The sequence below is a fragment of the Macrobrachium nipponense genome, chromosome 21, assembly GCF_015104395.2.
Source record: "Macrobrachium nipponense isolate FS-2020 chromosome 21, ASM1510439v2, whole genome shotgun sequence".
Classification (NCBI taxonomy): Eukaryota; Metazoa; Arthropoda; class Malacostraca; order Decapoda; family Palaemonidae; genus Macrobrachium; species Macrobrachium nipponense.
The window spans coordinates 15,452,064-15,474,563 of NC_087212.1; the positions used below are offsets into that span (position 1 = coordinate 15,452,064).

Here is a 22,500-nt window from a genome sequence, read left to right on the forward strand (position 1 = left end):
AATTCCCAATAATTCTTTGGAAGCTCGTCAGCGTCACTTTTATGACGATATTAATTTGTTATAATCTCGAACTAATTCTCAGACGAGTTGTTTTTAACATTCACTGCAGCAGTTTATTTGGTCCATAAGTCTTTCATTTGGGATTACAGTTCGGTATAGGAATAAGGTATGAAAAATTTCAAACGATAACACAGTTTGCGTTGTCAGGAAACACTGAATAAACTTTAATATGTTAACCAAATTCAGATGTAAATGGCAAACGCTGTGAAAAATGTGACCTACATTAGGTGTTTGCATTCAGAGCTGTAGAAAATGTTTCATAAAGCGATGAAATTAAGTAATGAACAGATAAAATTGTCTTAACAGATATCTCGATCACAGCATCTCTCTTAGCACAAAGTTCTGAGGGAAAGCCTTTAAAACTTAATATAACGCGTGACTTCTGATCAGCAGAACGAATCGAGATGACGGCTGACGTAATATACCTTTCACACGACATGCATTCGTCTTCTAAGGTAAAAAGGGTTTTGCGCTGCATTGAGAATGTACTAATGGGAAATGCGAGCCATATATCCGAGGGTCGTGTCACGGCAGAACGTTTTCTGGCATCATAGAAAGTATTACCGCGGCCATTCCAACCTAATTGCCAATATATTATTTTATTCGGTTGCAAATTTTATCTCGAAAAGATTCCGGCAAGACTGCAATGGCTTACGTTTATATATATATATATATATGTATATATATATATATATATATATATATCTATATATATAATATATATATTATATTTATATTCTAGATCAAAAATGAAGATAACCTAGTTTGTTGGTAAACTCCACGCCATAAGCAAAGACCGAATATTCGGCGACTTCGAGATGGCAAAAATGCCAGAAAATGGAGTTGCGTGACACCGTCGTGATAAATAAGTCGAATCGAAGGGTGCTGGGTGTATAAAATCGAGGTAATAGACTCTTCCAATTTTGGGGAAAGTGTCCAGTGTGTTGTTTATGAAGCGAAGGTGGATGTGGATTGTTAATGCCGCTGAGTATTTACTGTACCAATGAGTGTTGATAATTTGAAAAATTAAGATTTAGTAGGTGCTAATGATGCGAAACCGGAGGGTGTAGGACATTGTGGAAATGAGACCTGACATAAGTGTGATGTAGATGAAACGGCCGAGGAGAAATGTTGTTGATAATGTGAAAATGGAAGAATAAGACCTGACCGTGACGTTCAATGAAATGGAGAAATCGGTGCTGGTGATGTGGAAATTAAGAAGTGGAGTAGCCATTAATGATAGACAAAAGGAATATATAATGAATGTCATTCATATGAAATGCGGCGGTATTTATATGACCAACATAAAGTGGAGGGTATATGAAATATGGCTGACGTAAAGGAAAGTGGTGGTTTAGCTGTGAATAAAATAGTAGATAATGGTGAGATGAAAAGGATGTGACTACCGAGTACTTCACTGGAAAGACAGTAATGTTATTGTCAAGTAGAATTTACGGTATTATTCAGTGGGTAGTTACTGAGTTCGTGATGTTATTTATGGGAAGGGCAATGTTCGCTAGCACGTTTTTCATGGTAATGAGCGATAATACTATATGATAGTAGTACTAGTAGGAATATGATACAGAAGCAGTTAGTGATGTCATGGCTATTGGAATGAGCGATTGACACCTGGCATTAGGAAGGTGTTGGTGATGTAGGTGGTATGAAGTATCGGCATGAGTTGAATGAATGTGTGTTAGTACATATGTGCATTGCAATTAATTAGTTTTTTTGTAGTATAAATAAACTAAAGGAATGAGTAATTTTACTAATGCCAAATGAAAACATTCAGTTATTGCAGTGTTATAAAATGCAAGGAGGAATATATTGCTATTCTGCAGTGAAGAATCCTTGTATGAAGTCTAAGGCATAGATGATATTTGCTAAAATCAGTGAAAGGATTAACTTATATGAATGATGCCAAATTTATAGACACGATGTTGGTTACCTTAAATTGAATGATTGAAGGATAGGAGGACTCGTGCATATGAAAATGTCAGATGATATCGAATATGGGTAGTGCGAGACATCATTAATGGTAATGCTATGAAGTAGGTGTTATTTTTGGTGTTGTTCACGAAGTGATTTAGAGGATGTTAGGGATGTTACGAAATTCAAATAGATACGAAATTAAGATTGATGGCGTTGTTGATTGAAGGAATCTGGAATTGAAGGCGTTAGTGACGTTAAGGGAGTGAAATTGATGTTAGTGAAGATACGACATTGAAATTCATGGCGATATCGATTTTACTTAACGGAAAATAAAGGTATTTTCGTGATACTGTGAAGTTGAAATTGACAGGAAATTGTAGTTGATGACGTTTATGATTCACGAAACTTGAATGGGAGGCGCTAATAATAAGACTAATATGAAGTGAATGAAACAGTCATAATTTTATGAAATATAAAGACTGGCTGATATCAGTAGCATGAAAATGAAGCGGTGAGTAATGTCCCTGATATGTTGCGGAAGGATTAATGACATCACTTTAGTGAAACAGTAGATATTAATGACGGTAATGAAGTGGAATGAATGACAGGTGACATTTCATTAGGAAAATGTTAGAAAATGGGTCATGATACTGATGCGATATGATTGCAATGAAAGACGTTGATTACATGGAATGAGAGTTATGTGTTGATGTGACTGGTGTGAAGTACGATGCGCCAGTGCTATCAGTGTTGTGACAAGTAAGGCATCGTTGATGTAACTGGTAAGAAATGGAAGTTTAAGCAATCATTCTAAAGTGAAGTCATTGATTTAACTCATATTATGTCAACTTGCTATTAACCATTCTTTGATAGTAATCATAAGACATATGAGGGGAAATGTAGCCCTGAAATTGTTCTTGTGAACTGAAAATCCAAAAATGACCGATGACTTGTGATGATAAAGAGAATTAAACGTGGAATTCAAAGTGCACATTATGTTAATGATCTGACATGCCGGGATAAAATTATGTTAACCCCCTGAATTAGGTATGAAAACGATACAGATGATGTGGAAGAAAATTGTGAAGCATATTAGAGAATGGATAGTGATAATATTCACCAATAGATTGCGTGTATCACTTCAACTGAATGGTAACCTAAATTAGGTTTGCTTACAGAAGGTTAAAGTGTAACGGTATTGTTGGTGTGAAATGCAAAATATAAAATAATGATCTTGTAAAGATTAAAGATGGAGATAGAAAACGTTATTGTTCGTGTGAGAATTTTATTTATGGTTTAGGACGAAAATTTTTAGTGTGGAACGAAAAAGTAAGATGATATGTATATGAAAGTAGAAAAATGGTATTGATGATATCAATGACATCATGATAATGAAATATAAATGGCAGAATGATATTTGTGATGTGAAATAAATGTTAGAATGACATCAAATGAGCTGATATTTAGTAAGATAGAGAAAGAAGTAAAATAGGGAAATGACGCAAATGGTGTGAAATGAAAATGTTAAACTGGCAATACCGATGTGAAATGAAGATGGCATCACCGCTCTGAAATTTAACAGATGAAAGTGCAGAAGTGTGGAATGAATGGACTGGTGCTGAGATGACAGTCATTACAGATGCTTGTGAGGGGAGTTAAATGTGCCTTGGATATAGTTATGCAGCGATTTATTTGTGTTTGCCTATGTAATCAAACTGGCTTTTATAATGGGAAAAGTATTTTCGAGGAAGATCGCAGGAAATAACGCGTCTTTGAGCAAAACTGTAACTAAAAGCACCGTCAAACAAACACGTTTTCCAGCATGTTTTTTAGCATCTTGCCGTAGAACATTCCACCGAGGAGCCTCTGCTGGGGGCAGAATTAAAGTTTCTGCTACTGTGAAAACGTCTTAACGGACATTCACTCCTTCAGTTGTGCCCCCAGTGCAGATAAACATTGGCCAATTGGTTCACAGTTTGGCGGCAAGATGCTGCCTTCCAGAAAACGTCTCCGTGTGACGCGTTCGTGAGTATGAACAAATAAAACCTTTCGAAACGGGACACCAAAACAAGAAACACTTTCCAAGTGTGCTCGGTGTCACATGAAGCCGTAAGGACCCACACAGATTTCGGGACAATGAAGAGGTACATAGTAGCACTGTCGAGCTAATGGTTGTTCTAGTCTGACCGAGTGGGATGATGATCATACAAGTGTTAAGGTTACGGAGTAGAAAATACGTTCTCTTTCATCACCTACCGGACATTCATTTCGTAAAACTATTTGTGGCGTCCTAACGCGGAGAAGACCAAATCTCGCTCTTATGTACAAATTCTGTTTATATATCCCCGCTGGTTTGACAGAGTGCCTGCATGCGCCGAACAGTGTCTGTCTACCGAGATTCTACACTGTTCAAAAGCAAGTCGAACGCACAGTAGAAAAATCCCTATTTATTCAAGTAGCCAAAAATTAGAAATGAGTATAGGTTCTCCTTGTTTCACTTTCTAAGTGTGAGTTTCAGGTTTGAAGTAAGTCTCTAAGTTGCAAATAGTCCCAAAAAGTTAACCTTTCTCGCGGTTCAAGTACAAATGACTAGATAGCGATTAATTATCGGACTACAAATGACTTACTCTCTTTGTGCTTGCGTGATAGGAATGGTGTTCCTTTCTATTACAGATTTCTTACAAATTAACGCATCTCAACGAAGAAATGGACACTCACGTATACGGTATATACACATATAATATGGCAGTTTGTTATAAATGCTCTCTCTCTCTATATATATACACATAGTTTAGGAATGATAACATATGACACATATTTACAGTATCAGACACATATGGATAGCAACGTGATATGATAAGAAAGTTTATTTTAAATGTCTATCGGCACCGCTTGTAATATGACAAGGTGGTCGCTTGTTTCCTGAAATGCAGGACTGGCTACAATCGGTTGAAAGCTTCTTGTTCTCACTTACATAAACAAATTAGGGAAATATACATCGTACTAGCCATCTGTGTAAGTAGAAAACTTTAGGTGATGTTTTATCGGGTTTAATTCAATTTGTAAACACCGGGGCTTGTTTTCTCTTCTGCATTTTAAAGTAGCGTCTTTACTTCCCTGCAATAATTCAGGAAAGATAAAAAAAAAATACACTGTATTGTAATACATTTGGTTTTTGACTGGTTCTCATTCAAAGTTTCTGAACGTGAATTGTCACCAGAGAAACGAAGTACTTAGGAGTTTTACCTGTTGGATGAAGGTAATGTAACCATGGCGGACTTTTATTTTTGGATTTATTTTTTTACTGAAGTATGCAGCATATTATGGTCGTTTGTTTTGCAGTGGTTAGCAGTAATGATGAAGTAAATTTATAAATCATTTCTGTAAAAGTTCAGTATTCATTATATTGCTTTTCATCGCTTTTCATTGTCTTTTATCCACTCATAGTCCATGCATGCCTAATATTTCTTGTGAGTTTTGTTCTCTGTCTTCATCATGTTTTCCTTTTCTGTCCATTATTTTCGTAAACACGGTAGAAAACAGAATATGGTGTACACTTAATTTTTTTTCATATATGGATGTTCATCAAATTCGTTGGAAGACTAAATATTTCTAAACAAAATTATTTCCTGCTATCGTTATTTCCAAAAATACTTCATACCTGCATTCTGTCGCTTTGTCTTCACCACAGTAATAAAGAATGATAGAGACATGGATAATGACTGCAGATTCTTGGACAATCTAAAAACCTGCAGTACTACCGCTATTACACTTACACATTTGTGCGCTTCATCAGTTTCAAGTAGTACGTTCGTCATGAAGGCAACGAGGTTTCACGAAATGAGAAAATGATTTGAATGGCGTTTCCTATCTAATACTGTCTTCCACTATTCGCTCAGAAGCAGCGGGGCATCTGACCTAGGACCGGTTTTGTGTCTCGAGTGGTCGTTTGTGGTCAGCACTCGTGTTCCTGCTCCTGCTCTGGGCTAGTCAGCGCGTGCTGGTAGCTGGGACTCTTGACGTAGGTCGAGAGCGTCCTTATGGAGCAGGGCGTCGCCACCGTGGAAGGCGCCGGCCCTCCCGTGGTGTAAGGCCCTGGCATGTTGTCGGACATCGAGTGCGACCGAACGTGTCTGTGGTCGAAGTTGTAGTCGCACTTGAGGATCTTGATGAACGCCGCCTTGAACGTCTTGTTGAAGATGGTGTAGATGATGGGGTTGATGGTGGACGAGACGTACCCCAGCCAGAGGCAGACGTTGGCGAGGTGGTCCGACACTTGGCAGTCCGGGCAGGCGGCGAAGTAGATATTCAGGAGGAAGAAGGGCGTCCAGCAGATGACGAAAGCGAAGAAGACCAACCCCAACACCTTGGACGCCTTCTGTTCGTTCGCGACGGCGTTCGCCGCCAGGGCGTCCCTCTTCCTCGTAGGGAGGAAGCGCAGATGCCAGGCAGCGGTGCCCACCAGCTGCAACCTGAGGGCTTTCAGCTTGAAGTTTCTCGTCTCTCGGGCGATGGACTCCGGCGTCTGCGTCGCCTGCTCGCACTTGTGGATGTTGGAGAACTCGTAATGAGTGGCGTGTCCGTTGGCGTAAGTCCCTCTGTAGGAGGTCCTCGGCGTGAAGGTGAAGGAATGCGTCTGCTGCTGCTGGGGTTTCCTCCTGACGGAGCGGTAACGCCCCATCGTTCGGGCCTTCCCTGCGGGGGCGTCGCTGGCGAATTTGGCCTTCTTTCGGAGGAGGTGGACGGTGAGGGCGTAGCTGACCACCATAATGACCATTGGAATGTAGAAGGCGCAGAGGGACCCGAAGATGAAGAACGTCTGGTTGTTGATGGTGCAGACGTAGTCGGCGGGCATGATGTTGGTCGTGTCCACGATGCCCAGGACCGTGATGATGGAGGTGATGAGCATTGCCAGCAGCCACACCAGGACCACCTTGATTCCCACCGTCTGTCGGGAAAAGAAGAAAAGATGTCTGTTAAAGATGCGGTATTCATATGGTGTTCGTGAGACGAGGAAGATAAAGTGTAACGTCGTAGTAATACTGTTGATTAAAATGATTTTCATGAAAACTAAAAGAGAGAGCTCGGTCTATATTAATAAGAAAGTCTCTCTCTCTCTCTCTCGTCTTTCCATTTTTCTGTTTTCCCAATCTTTCTCTCTCTTCTCTCTCTCTCTATTCTTCCCTATATATATATATAATAATATAATATATATATATACGTTTTATTTAATATATATTTATAATATTATCTATAAATATTATATAAATATATATATATATATATTATATATATATATATATATCTATATATATAGATATATATATATTATTATATATATATATATATAACAGGAGATAGAAGATAATTAGAATTGTACGATCGTGTTATATATGAAAATGATGAGTAACATATTAGTTTTGCAGTGCTAGCATCTTGTACCATGTAAAAGGAAAGTAAAGGCATATATATATATATATATATATATATATATATATATATATATATATATTATATATATATATATGTATGTATCGTAATATATCAGTTTACTATCTAAAAAAACAGTTACATAAAGATATATATGTTTAGCATAGCACTGCTATGTGGAAATGTGGTTCGTGAAAAATTTATAAGTCATTTTAGTAATAGTTATAAGAGAAAATTTTTCAAACTCATTATCAATGTAGATGGTATTGATGTTTTTCTTATGTTATGACTGGGGTGTTGTTTATTTAAAAATTTAATTTCTAAATATAGGTATATTGACGAAATACCTTAATTAATCTTGTGATCCACATCATCTTAATTATTCCTGTGACCATCCAAAGGGTTTAATTTTGTGCAACTCTACCTTCAGTGTTTATGCTTTGACTGTTGCTTGAAGGTTTATTGCTGTCCTTTGTTCTCTGTCTGCGAGACGTTTCTATTTATTTTGTTCTGTCTTCATGAGGTTTATTTTTTCTATATCGAATACTCGTTTCGTTTTATTCTCGCTTAACTGGTTTGATTTTTCTCTCGAGAAAGGTTTAATTTTTTTACGCATCTCTAACTGGTTTAGTTCAGTCTTTGTCTCCAGCGGGTTCATTTTCCAGGTTATGTGTGAACTTTATTAAATTGGTCCCCTTTTTTTCTGTCTCGCTTTTTAATTTTTTTATGCGATACAATAACCTTATAAAGACAGCCGCCTAATTCCTGTTGTAAATATGGCTCAAACTTGAGGTAAAGAACGTGGGAAACTTCTGCAACATTTTGGCCTTCGTTGGTTAACTGGTCATATTAATACTTTATTTTCTGATAAATATCGGGATCCAGGGACGTCCAGTCTGTTTCCATGATTTCTTTGTAATTATCCTCTCTCTCTCTCTCTCTCTCTCTCTCTCTCTCTCTCTCTCTCTCTCTCTCTCTCACACACACACACACACACACACACACACACACACATATATATATATATATATATATATATATATATATAGTATATATATATATATATATATATATATATATATATATATTACTATATATATATATGCAACAGTGGTGTTATGGTAGTTGTCTTTAGGCTTCAATTAAATATATGTAAATCGATAAGAATATATTTAATTTCCATTTCCGTGATGTGTGTATATTTAGATATATATATATATATATATATATATATATATATATATATATATATATATATAGATGTGTATGCATATATATAATTTATTCATATAGTATATGTGTGTGTGTATGTATGGATGTATGTATGTAAGTAGGAAAATTCATCATCATACTAAATGACTTGACATATATATGAATACATACACAAGTATTTTATATGCATACAGGCTGTATTGGTAAGTAAGACTCACCGGTGCTTGAAAATGCCTAAAAGAGTGAACATTAATCTCCTCATCTTCCCTTTTGCCGATCTGGTTCGGAAGCAACTGAACTGGGAGCTTCGCTGGCAGCGTGCCAAGGAAATAATATCATCCACATGCTCGTATTCATTGAAGCTGCCAACGCATAAATAAATCTCGACTCTTTATACACAATACAATATTTGGCCGCAGCTTTTTCGCAAGTTATGAAGTCGTTCATCAATCTGTACTGTTATACGCTGTTATTTATTTTGTTTTTTATTTGGCATTTCCTTGGTTCTTGTATTTTTTTTCGGGGTTTGCCACTTTATTCTGTAGAAATCTAAATTTTATGTTTTCGTCCTTTTGAATGGTAGGAAATGGATGCCTGTGTGATAATAGTAATAATAATAATGATGATTATTACTTTATTTTTTTAGTATTGTTAGTTTTTGCTTTTTCCATTTACCGTGGTCTGTGGAAACTTGTACAGAGTAAGTTATTTTTTTTCGTTATTAAGAGCAATAATGTCAGTAATTAAAGCGCAGGAATCTCTCAAGTGTCCACTTTTTCTGCATTTAAATTCAAAATTTTATGTTTCACATCATAAAATTTGTAAAAAAAAAAAAAAAAAAAAAAAAAATAACACGTTTAGAGCAATAAGTGTCTCTGATTACTATGGTTGCCTCCTCATGCAATTCCACTGAGCCGGTATTGTGGAGAAGGTGCTTGTCTCTCAGCCTCAGAGCCTGCAATTTCTTCGTCTACCCAATATTTTATTCTCCTTTTATCATATATACTTTTAACTAAAAAGTTGTAGGTATTCAGCTTTTTAAATATCCAGTTACTCATATGTCCTTCGCCATGCCTATTTCTTTGTTGGTAGTCAGTGTTCATTATATTGCGCAGTTCAGTAAACATTTATTCGTTTATTCCCTTATTCTGGCAAGCTGTGGAATCCCTTTTCTGGCTCCCTTATTTATCACTTAACAACGACCTTTCTAGGAAAATTGTGAGTCACTTGGTTTCTCCTCCTATTTACCTTTGTAATGAAGATAATGAAGGTAATCGATATCATACTTGTGAAGATTGGCGGGAAAAGTATCATACGATTATTTTCAAGGTCTTCCTCCTGTTCTTGCCTCTTCTCCTCATACTCAGTTTATATTTGGTGTCAGTGGATCTTTCAGTTTTCCTTCGGTATCTGGATCTTAAGGCCAGGTTCTCTCAGTTCCCTTTCTTAACGCCCTCTTTATTAGTTGTAGCCAGAATACTTTTAGTGTTTGATTTCCGTTTTAAACCATAAAGATTATAAATTTTAGTTGTAGCCAGAATACTTTTAGCGTTGTCCTTGATTATAAACTTTAGTACCATCATTATTGTCCGTTAACCGTTTTTCATAGTGCAGTAGTTACTTTTGAAATATCTTATCTTGCCTATGTTAATGATGGAAATTTTTTGCTTTAGTCAAAACCTCTGGCTCTCTCATGCATACTCCATCTTCAACACAGCATAAATACTTTAAGAAAGTAACAGCTAGTTGTTCAACACTTATGCCTTAGGCTTTTGAAGTGTTTAAATCAGACACTAGCGGCAATAACATTTGTGGTTGATTTTGTACTCTGGAAATGTTATAGTTAATTGTATTGTGTCGTATATATGAGCATATGCTAGCCTGCCATAGGCAAGTTTGTCTAGCCTAACTCAGCCAACGTTGAATCAGAGGAATTTATGTCTGGTGATAGGAATTCATATCTCGATGTAGTGTGGTTTGGATCCCACAATAAGCTGTAGGTTCCGTTGCTAGGTGACGAGTTGGTTCCTAGCCACGTAGAAATATCTGATTCTTCGGGCCAGCCCTAGGAGAGCTGTTAATCAGCTCAGTGGTCTGGTTAAACTAAGGTATACTTAACTTTGTCTAGCCTCATCTCTCTCTCTCTCTGTTGTTGTTTAAGATTAAGCTGGCCTTGTGCCAGCACGGGCTCTTGCTCACAGAGCAGCCCGTAATTCTCTCTCTCTCTCTCTCTCTCTCTCTCTCTCTCTCTCTCTCTCTGTCTTAAAGGCATTATCACACAACCACGTTTTCCGGCACCTTTCAGCATCCAGCTGCCAAACACATGTAACAGTAGCGAATATTACTATGGCCAGCGCTCAGCATTTAAAACTATTGAAATTCCTTACCTTTTTACTACTACTGCGCGTCTTGAGCGGATTACGGATTCCCAGGTACCTTCCCAGAGATATTGTGCACATATGCATGATGCTGGATGTACAGGCAAGTACATCACACGTGACGTAGATGTTGCACCAAACGACTCCGAATGGCCAGTAGCCTGTCAACAAAGATGTTTATATAATGCATTAGCCCTACTGATAATCACATTACTGCTTATTTTCATAATTAATCACTAAATTAGTTAATGAATATATAACATGATATATGCTATGTTAAAGGTAAGGAATAATGATTTTTGTTTGTTCGGTATTAGTAAGGATATTAATTCAGATTAAATATGTATGTATGTATATATATATATATATATATATATATATATATATATATATGCACACGCACACACACACATAAAAACACACACACACACACACACACATATATATATATACAGAGAGAGAGAGAGAGAGAGAGAGAGATTTTACTTGGATGACGATACTCCAAACAGGGTAAGGTTGCTTTAAATGTGTTATTAATGATTGTGGTATGCATTTTATGAAATGAACGTTATACTATCGACGTTCCTTATTTCATTTCCAGAAATAAGAAATTGATCAACAGCTTCGGCATATTCGATCATTTCCGACCTAACGCGTGATCTCGTGGTTCCAATTATTTTTTTCCCGTCTTCAGAATTATTCTCAAGCAAGCGTACGTGTCCCTTCATTGCTACGACACTTTTGAGACAGCCTTAAAATACTATTAAGACAGCCGCCAAGTAATTACTCTTCCTTTGTGGGGTTTATAAGTCTCTTCTGATTCTTCAACGTTTGCATACCCATTTTAATTCAGTATTGAGGCTACAAGTAATACTTGACAGTAGTATGATTCCGATTGGAATAATGAAGATATTTTCTGAATATTTAAATGTTTTGTCTCATTATTTAGCTTACGTAAGGAAGACTTAAGAAGGCACTTGTGTCTTTTTCCAGTTCATTTGGATAATAAAGAAAGACATTACAAAAACCGTAATGAATATTTGGAATCAATAACTTTGAAGGTAAAATTTTTTTTTCAAATAACGTGAATTTTAAAATAACGTAGATTTGGATGCTGATGGAGATACAGTATAGCGAGTTGAATACGCTTTTGCATGTCTGAATCATTGTTTGAATAATGTAGATATGGAAATTGATGAAGATACGGTTTAGTGAATTAGATACGAATTATGCACACCTGAAGTTAGTCATCGTACAGTACAGAATATCAGTACAGAATATCTACTGTGAATTTGCATTATGATATGTTTGCTACATGATTAATTTGCGTTAATGAATACTCAATTCCGGTTTAAACCAGAGAGAAATCATGTAATTCTAGTTTTTTTTTTACACTCGAAATTTCAAAGTTTTTTGCCCATATTTGCGTTAATGGATTGGGGACCTTGTCAAGATGATAGCCTTTTGTAAGAAGTTGGCACTTGACTTGATGTGATAATGAGTTGATCAGGATTATTTTTCACCCATTATAAGACACCTTTGGGAGCTGTAAATGTTGATAGCCAACTAAATAGTTTTGGCATGTTTTCATAACGATTATTTGTGACAATAATTCCCTAATTATCCACAAGTCAAGATTACAGTCAGCATCTAGTAGATGTTTCAGTCAATCATCCATTCATATTTATAATGACTCGGAACTGGTGAACCTACGTGTGGGTATATATATTTCAGACACGAACTGACCTCAAAACCTGTACCCAGAGTCCAAGGTCACACGCCATAATTGGACACTGCTTATGCGAGTATCATTGCTTGGCTTTCAGCAGGTAAGCTCTCTCAAACCGAGAACCTCCATCAAGTAATGTTTTTATGACGGCGCTTCCATAAGAGGTCTCTTGACCCTGGGCATATCAATGGTGACATTCTTAACCTATAAACTAGAAGCTGACTGTAATATTGACTTGTGGATAATTAGGGAATTATTGTCACAAATAATCGGTATGAAAACATGCCAAAACTATTTAGTTGGCTATCAACATTTACAGCACCCAAAAGTGTCTTATAATGGGTGAAAAATAATCCTGATCAACTCATTATCGCATCAAGTCAAGTGCCAACTTCCTACAAAAGTCTACCATCTTGACAAGGTCCCCATGCGCGCATTTACCTAAGTTTCATCACAATCCATTAACGCAAAAATGGGCAAAAAAAGAAAAAAAACCTTAAAATTTCAATAGTAAAAAAAAAAAAAAAGACTAATGCAAATTCACAATAGATATTCTGTACTGTACGATGACTAACTTCAGGTGTGCATAATACGTATTTAATTTACTAAACCGTATCTTCATCAATTTCCATATCTACATTATTCAAACATGATTTTTGGTGTTTGTTACCTAAGTTCATAGAGCAATGGGCCGCGTTTGGCCTAATTAAATCAATGTGGTGACTATTCTTGACCTCAGAGACCAGGTAGTGGTGTACTTGATTTCAGAACTACTTTAGTGATGCTTTTCATTCTATGATATTCGCTGTTATTCTTGTTCCTTTGATTTCATAAATGTTTATTCATCATATGTAATATTTGCATGATTATACAGTCATTATCAATGAATGTCCATATTGCTTATGTCGTGAACTAGGCTGTTTTCGATTAGCGTTGACATGCTTACACTTTCACTCTCTCTCTCTCTCTCTCTCTCTCTCTCTCTCTCTCTCTCTCTCTCTCTCTCTCTCATTTCATTAATACTGCGGTAAAAGGTTGCTGGACGGACGTTTGATAAACATATAGATAGTAGATTTTCATTTAGAAACATTTGGATCATCATATAACAATTTTCGTGTGTTAAAGAAGTAAAGTATAAATAAATCAACGGAAAAACTCCAAGATCATATATTCGTTAGAGATCATTTTGATGGATCAGCAAACGAATGAACTTAAAAGTTCCGGAAGTATTCCGGAAAATGATCGATAATTAAAAAAACATCATAGAATACGTTGTACTTTGATTTAAATGTCATTTTTAATAATAATAATAATAATAATAATAATAATAATAATAATAATAATAATAATAAGTAATATATGATTAATAAAATAATATATAATAATAATAATAATAATCATATAATAATATCAATAATAAAATAATAAATAAGAATAATGGAGAAAGAAGTCCAAAGTTATGTAAATGTACCATATATGTAAATTTAAAACTTTAAGGATAGCTTTCGGGAATCTGTTCGGTTCCCCTTTTCAGATTGAAAAGAGGAACCGAACAGATTCTCGAAAGCTATCCTTAAAGTTTTAAATTGAAATATATGTACATTTATATAACTGTGGATTTCTTTCTCCATTTGAAGACTCGTGTTACTATGAGGATTTTTTAGTAATAATAATGATATGATAATTATTATTATTATTATTATTATTATTATTATTATTATTATTATTATTATTATTATTATATTATTATTTAAGCTTCACCATATTAAAGCTTATTATTTTCCCCAGTTCTCTAATTAGATCATCAAGAGAAATGACCCCTTCAGGGTCATACTGTGAAATTCGCAAAAATCTCGAGAATCCGATGCAGATCTCATTCAAAATTTAGTAATGTCAAAGAAATTCAGCGCTATTTCCTTTAATTATATTTGGTCACATTACATGCCATCTCAGTGCCAAGGGAAATGCCATCTAAGTGACTGTCTGGGCCATTCAAAGACATTTGCCTTTGTGCTGGGCTCAAAAGGATCTTTAACATATGAACAAGTATTACCACCATTCATCTTACACGCATTTATATGGTTCAGCCTTAATGTCAGGTTTATTTTCTTGGTTTGTGCAATTCTGACAAGTGGTGTTAGTCATGATATTCAAGAAGGAAAGTAGAAAATGGACAAACATAAGAAAAGAATTGGAAATTATGGTAAGATCCAAGTTTTAAAAAAAAATGTTTGAATGTAAAAAGAATTACGGAATATTGGATAAAAATGAAAAGAGGTAATGGAAACTTCATAGTAAAATGATGTGTCATGAAAATAACAAGGAAAAATGTACCTAGATTCAAACAGCATCTCATTTGATTATTAAAGTATAAAAGATATAAGTCTAGGTCCCTTATATTATAATAATATTCCCTGTGCATGCATTTTATCAGTTTAAACTTCAAAAGGCTCGAAAATAAAAAAAAAGAGACCTACAGAGAGAATTATATGATTTTAAAATAAATGGAGAGAGAGAGAGAGAGAGAGAGAGAGAGAGAGAGAGAGAGAGAGAGAGAGAGAGAGAGTTTATAATTATAACTATATTTAAAAAAAAACCCTAAACAGAATTATGCATTTTTGGAATAATTGGAGAGAGAGAGAGAGAGAGAGAGAGAGAGAGAGAGATTAATAATCATAACCATATTTTTATAAAAAAAAACCCTAAACAGAATTATACATTTTTAAAATAAATGGGGAGAGGAGAGAGAGAGAGAGAGAGAGAGATTTACAATCATAACTATATTTTTGTAAAAAAAAAAAATACCTTAAACAGAATTATACATTTTTGAAATAAAGAATTTTTAAAATAAATGGAGAGAGAGAGAGAGAGAGAGAGAGAGAGAGAGGAGAGAGAGAGAGAGAGAGAGACTAAAGAAGATCTTTATTGTCATAACTATATCCCGTATATGCGCAATCTCAGGCTGGCGTAAAGAATTTAAATTATCTCTCTGATTTGCATGCAAATGGGAAATGGGGGAAGATCCCTTCAGGTCGGATTTGCAGTCTTGCCCACTGAGGAGGAGGAGGAGGAGGAGGAGGAGGAGGAGGAGGAGGAGGAGGAGGAGGAGGAGGAGGAGGAGGAGGAGGAGGAGGAGGAATAATAATGTTTTGTGCCAAATTATCTTTCAGGTCCTTCTCTCCTCCGTTTTCATTTGTTGTTGATGAGTGATCGTCACTGTCTTTTGGGTCTTATGAGTTATTGTCTTCATTGTTTGTTGTTATTATTATTATTATTATTATTATTATTATTATTATTAATTATTATTATTATTATTATTATTATTATTATTACTGAATTATGCCCTGTGTGGTTTATGAGTCATATCGCTGTCTACTGCATCTTTGGATTAGTATCTCCTTTGTTTTTCTTTGTCTATTATTATTTTTTTTCTTTATGTTGGTTCTTCTTTTCTATATTATTGTTATCATAAACGTATGCTTACTGTATATCTAATAAACCTGTTCTTTGTGGTTATCATTTTTGGCGTTGCTATTTCTGCTGTTTTTATTGTTATCATTGCATCTATTGCTGTGATATTGATATTTAAAAAAAAAGATAATGATAACAAGCCAACAAAACAATAAGAACACTAGTGATCGTGTAATTGTAATCATCAATATAAGTGCCATTAGTATTGATATTTTCATTTTTGTTCTTAAAAAATCAATGATATATGAGACGGAATGTATGAGAATGGCGCTTGTCAGCATCCTTAACCTCACCAGCAACTTTTGTATTTTTGTTTATCGTTGTTTATGTTTGCTGGAAATGTTGACATGTATTTTCTTTCCTGTATCAGAGAATGCAAGCATTATTACAGCTTTAGGAGTCGGGTAATTAATGATTCATGAGTATACCAGAATTCAATTAGATCTGTGAAGGTGAATGGCAAAGGTTTGATCGACAGATATGATAGGTCAAACGGAAGATGTAATGTATAATTAATGGCTATGTCAGGACAGGAATGTCAGTTATTACGACCAAATGATGCATTTACAATCATTTAGATATAGGATATTATTACTTGTTTCCCAGAAAGAAAATCCTCATTGAACCCACACGACCCATTTAAAAGGCGCCCGGCAATTAACTGGGTAACTTGACAAAATAACTGTCGATTTCTTAAAAGAATACAGTATGGAGAAAAATACCAAGAGGCAAGAGAAACCGGGAAGATTTCTCTAGCTGTAGTCGGACCCTGTGATATGTTTTCTGTACAAGTGAAAGAATAGAAAATAAAATAAAGAAAGGGATTGGAAAGAAAGTGCTTAGGGTTAAAGTCTGTAAAGACAGAGAGTTAGAGTATAGATTGTATGTATAGATTGTATGTATACCATGAGTAGTAATACTTAATGGAACCAGAATGTTATTAATTGAATAAATGATTTCCTTACCTAGGAATCCAGCAATTGCTCCAAAGGGCATGACGACCAAAGACACCAACAGGTCTGCTACGGCTAAGGACATCAGGAAGTAGTTGGTTACGTTGTGAAGGCGCCTCTCTAAGCATATCTGAATGAAATAACAGAAAGTCATACTGATATTAGTTCTTTTGTTTTGTGTTGCCGTTTTTATAAGTTTACGTTATTTAATGCACTTTATTTTTAATTCTTTACCATCTTTTCTGTTTTACACGAACAGGTGATAGTTTGTGTGAGAGCTTGTTGTTTCAAAGTTAATAGCGTCCTTATTATAATGAATCTATGCATGTCTGAATAAGAGCACCAACAGAGATAATAATGATAATTACTATTATCATCATCATTATTTAATTGTTGTTGTTGATACTGAAGCTATTAGAAAAAAAAATCAATTGGAAAAATATATTTGATAAATAATGAGGTGTAACACAGCCACAAGTAAAGCTTGTTTAGAATCCTGAACGTTTCATAAGATATTAAGAAAAGAAGATAAGAGCTTGAATACTGCAAGCATAAAGCAATAGAAAATACCGGAAAGAATAACTGTGGTTTAATATCGGGTTCTGAATCAAATAAAAAAGAAAATATGAAAAATGATTAGCCCAGAATACTTTTGTTTTGAGAATAGATGAGAACTTTGTAGAGTTCATTTGGAAGTTATCATTATTATTATTATTATTATTATTATTATATTATTATTATTATTATTATTATTATTAATTATTATTATTATTATCATTATTATTTTTTTTTTTTTTTTTTTTTGCTCTATCACAGTCCTCCAATTCGACTGGGTGGTATTTATAGTTGTGGGGGTTTCCGGGTTGCATCCTGCCTCCTTAGGAGTCCATCACTTTTCTTACTATGTGTGCCGTTTTCTAGGATCACACTCTTCTGCATCATTCCTGGAGCTACTTCAGCTCTAGTTTTTTCTAGATTCCTTTTTCAGGGATCTTGGGATCGTGCCTAGTGCTCCTATGATTATGGGTACGATTTCCACTGGCATATCCATATCCTTCTTATTTTCTATTTTCAGATCTTGATACTTATCCATTTTTTTCCCTCTCTTTCTCTTCAACTCTGGTGTCCCATGGTATTGCGACATCAATGAGTGATACTTTCTTCTTGACTTTGTCAATCAACGTCACGTCTGGTCTGTTTGCACGTATCACCCTATCCGTTCTGATACCATAGTCCCGAGGAGGGTCTTTGCCTGATCGTTTTCTATCACTCCTTCAGGTTGGTGCTCGTACCACTTATTACTGCAAGTAGCTGATGTTTCTTGCACAGGCTCCAGTGGAGGGCTTTTGCCACTGAATCATGCCTCTTTTTTGTACTGGTTCTGTGCAAGTGCCGGGCATTCACTTGCTATGTGGTTTATGGTTTCATTTTTCGTATTGCCACTCCTCCACATATGGGAGATGTTATTTTCCGTCTATCGTACTTTGAACATATCTGGTTCTTAGGGCCTGATCTTGTGCCCGCTGTTATCATTCCTTCAGTTTCCTTCTTTAGCTCTCCCCTCTGTAGCCATTGCCAATTGTCATCGCTGGCTAGTTCTTTAGTCTGTCTCATGTATTGTCCGTGCATTGGTTTGTTGTGCCAGTCCTCTGTTCTTTCTGTCTTTCTCCTGTCTCTGTATATTTCTGGGTCTTCGTCTACTTTTATTAGTCCTTCTTCCCATGCACTCTTTAGCCACTCGTCTTCACTGGTTTTCAGATATTGCCCAGCGCTCTGTTTTCGATGTTGACGCAGTCCTCTATACTTAGTAGTCCTCTCCCTCCTTCCTTTCGTGTTATGTATAGTCTGTCCGTATTTGCTCTTGGGTGTAGTGCTTTGTGTATTGTCATTTGTTTCCTGGTTTCTGATCTATGCTGCGGAGTTCTGCCTTCGTCCATTCCACTATTCCTGCGCTGTATCTGATTACTGGCACTGCCCATGTGTTTATTGGCTTTTATCATATTTCCGGCGTTGAGTTTTGACTTGAGTATCGCCTGAGTCTCTGCATATATTCTTTCCTGATCGTGTCCCTTCATCTCTTGGTGTTTTATATCTCCTCCTTGTCCATTATTCCCAGGTATTTGTATCCTGTCTCATCTATGTGTTTTGATGTTGCTCCCATCTGTAGCTTTATCCTTCAGTTCTCGTTACTTTGTTTGCCTTTTGTAAGTTGACTAAGGCGCATTTTTCTATTCCAAACTCCATCCTGATGTCCCCCCCCGAGATACAATCCTTACAGTCTGGATTAGGGTATCTATTTCCTTGATGCTCTTACCATAGAGCTTGATGTCGTCCTGAACAACAGATGGTTGATTTTGTTGCCTCTTTTCTTGAGTTGGTACCCGGCATCCATCTTCTGTAGTACTTTTGTCATGGGAATCATGGCTACTACGAAGAGTAGTGGGGACAGTGAGTCCGCCCCTGGAAGATCCCTCTCCTGATATTAACCTCTGCTAGTCTTATTCCTGAGCTTGTAAGTATTGTATTTCCAGTTGTGCATTGTATTTTTGAGGAAAGCTGATGGTATTTTTCCTCTGCCCCATATATTTTCAGGCATTCTATTAGCCATGTGTGTGGTATCATGTCGAAGGCTTTCTTATGTCTATCCATGCCATGCTTAGGTTGGTTTTCCTTCTCCTACTGTTCTTCATTACCATTTTGTCTATCAGGAGCTGGTCTTTTGTGCCCCTACACTTCCTTCTGCAGCCTTTCTGTTGGTGGGGATGGTGTTTGGTCTTCCTCTAGGTAGTTGTATTGCCTTTCACTGATGATACCTGTTAGTAACTTCCACATTATTGGTAGGCAGGTGATAGGCCTGTAGTTACTGGCTATATTTCCCTTACTCTTGTCTTTTTGTACTAAGGATGTTCTTCCTGTGGTCATCCATTTGGGTGCTTGGTGATTTGAGATACAATGCTGGAGTTGTTCTGCTATTCGTGGGTGTAGGGCCTTGAAGTTTTTTGAGCCAGTATCCATGGACTTCATCGGACCTGGGGCTTTCCAGTTTGGCATTTTCTTTAGTTGGTGTCTGACTGTGTCTGTCGTGATGTCTGTGAATCTTTGTTTTATTCTCCCTGTTTCTTCTTCTTGACTTCCTGGAGCCATGTTGCATGTTTGTTGTGTGATACCGATTGCTCCATATGTTTTCCCAGAGTCTCTTACTTGGTTCGGCTTCAGGAATTTCTGGGTGGTTGTCTTCCCCTCTAGTTGGCTGTATATTTCTTTTCTCTGGTTGGTTCCGAATAGTTTTGTTCTGTGGTATCCCTTATTCCTGTTCATGTACCGTTGGATCTTTGTGTGCTTTGGCCTTAAGCCTCTGTTTTACATCTTCTATTGTGTTTGTTTAGTCCCCTCTCTTGTACTTTGTATTCTCGTTGAGTTCCTCCCTTGTTTTCTTGCTTCTTAGCCTTTTTTCTGCCATCTCTTTCAGTTTACTCAAGTCAGATCTCATCACCATGATTTGCTTTTCCAGGCGCCTTTTCCAAGGAGGTTATTATTATTATTATTATTATTATTATTATTATTATTATTATTATTATTATTAGAAGAAGAAGAAGAAGAAGAAGAAGACGAGAAGAAATAACTGACCATCTATAAGAAATGCCAAGAGAGGATTTGCAGTATAATAATAAAGCAAAAGAAAAAAATATATGAATAAGAACAAATGCTAACGTTATTTGAGACACTACTATCTCTGAAGCGTCAACAAAATAGATGAAATAAGAATAACGATATAGCCACTATGATTCGCTCTCGTTTTTGTAACTTTCCACTTAATGATTTATGAGGATACTACTTTGGAAATGCTTGAGAGGTTTAAGTGCCTTTGACCAAATATTCAGGGCAGGTCCAGTTCGAACGACTCTCCTCCGTGGCTTTCATCCAACACTTTGGCAATATCGTTCATGATGATGTAGGTCGTCTGTAAAGTTTGGAAGGATTTATGTTCGTTCACTGTACAACATATATATATATATATATATATATATATATATATATATATATATATATATATATATATATATATATATATATAATGTGTAATTGGAGCGTCTTTTGACTCCAAGGTTGGAATGTATAGGCTGTGAAACGAGGATAGTAAAGAGGAAATTATAGGAAATGCCGGATATTTGGTGTGAAAGAAGAAGTAGACTGGAAGGGCCTTGATATCCAGGAAGAGAGAAAGAGTGTGTGCTAGATGGAGATGACTGAGTGGTTTGTGTGTAGGGGAGGATTTGAGCATCCTGGGTGTTTCACTTGATAAATGTTGTGGGATTTTTCTTTACAAAGTTGTACATATACATGATTCGGCAGTTATACTGAGGATGTGGCAGGGAGCATTGTCGTTTCTTTTCTCGGTAGCTACTGCAGAAATTCCCCGCTGTTTCGTACATTCTTCGAATAAAATTGCAAAATTTGTACCGACAGTACGAGTGGAATGTCTAGTCTTTAGTGTTTCGTGCAAACATTTCACTCATCTGAACGAACACCTGCACTGAGGATTTTGAAGCATGATACCAAGATCGGTGATTTATGCTGTGGTTCAGTCATAACAATAATAATAACTATGCCTTGCGACATTCAAGGCTTTTCTCTCTCTCTCTCTCTCTCTCTCTCTCTCTCTCTCTCTCTCTCTCTCTTTCTCTCTCTCTCTCTCTCTGTCTCTGTCTCTCTCTCTCATGCTTTATTTTCAAACATCAGTCATAACAATAATAATAACTATACCTTGCGATGTTAAAGACTTCCATATAAATCTCTCTCTCTCTCTCTCTCTCTCTCTCTCTCTCTCTCTCTCTCAGTAGTGTAGCTGACAATTGTCAAGTGCTACTCTCCTACAAGGACGCCCAAACCATCTCAATCTAACCTCCATTATTATTTTATCTACATATTTTTCGACATAGTTTCATTGCCATACAATGATTCATGTCCGTAGAGAAATATGTATTTTACAATACATCTGTATACTCTTTCATTCCACTTGATTTTCAATTCTTATTTTGCCTGCCATTGTTTATTTTGACATTGTATGTTTTTCCACAGAATTCCAACTCAAAGAACTCTTAAATATTTGAATAATTAAACCTCATTAATTCTTTCTCCATTTAGCTTCATTTCATCGTCTGTACATACTGTCTTCATTACTTTGATTTTTCTTAGATTTATCTAGAATCCCATCTGTCTTAAGATTGGATTCTATTGAGCAAGTTTTGTAAATGTTTTCTTGTGGATCGCCGAAGGAAACGGCATCACCTGCATATTCTAAGCCTGCCAACTTTCTATTGTTACTCAGCTTTAA

At 36.0% G+C, this 22,500-nt stretch overlaps 1 protein-coding gene across 2 annotated transcripts in view; it reads right to left on the reverse strand.

Annotated features, from left to right (window-relative positions):
- Nucleotides 1–873: 873 nt before the first annotated feature.
- LOC135197806 (octopamine receptor-like) overlaps nt 874–22,500 on the reverse strand; it is a 128,413-nt gene continuing 106,786 nt past the window's right edge. The window contains exons 3-5 of one of the 2 annotated variants that reach the window (XM_064224933.1): nt 17,178–17,295; nt 11,022–11,173; nt 874–6,940 (exon numbers count right to left, since the gene is read on the reverse strand). In XM_064224933.1, coding sequence (XP_064081003.1) covers nt 5,948–6,940; nt 11,022–11,173; nt 17,178–17,295 — 1,263 coding nt within the window. In that variant the 3' untranslated portion in view covers nt 874–5,947. The remainder of the gene's footprint in view (nt 6,941–11,021; nt 11,174–17,177; nt 17,296–22,500) is intronic. The other variant, XM_064224934.1, reaches the window with a different exon arrangement.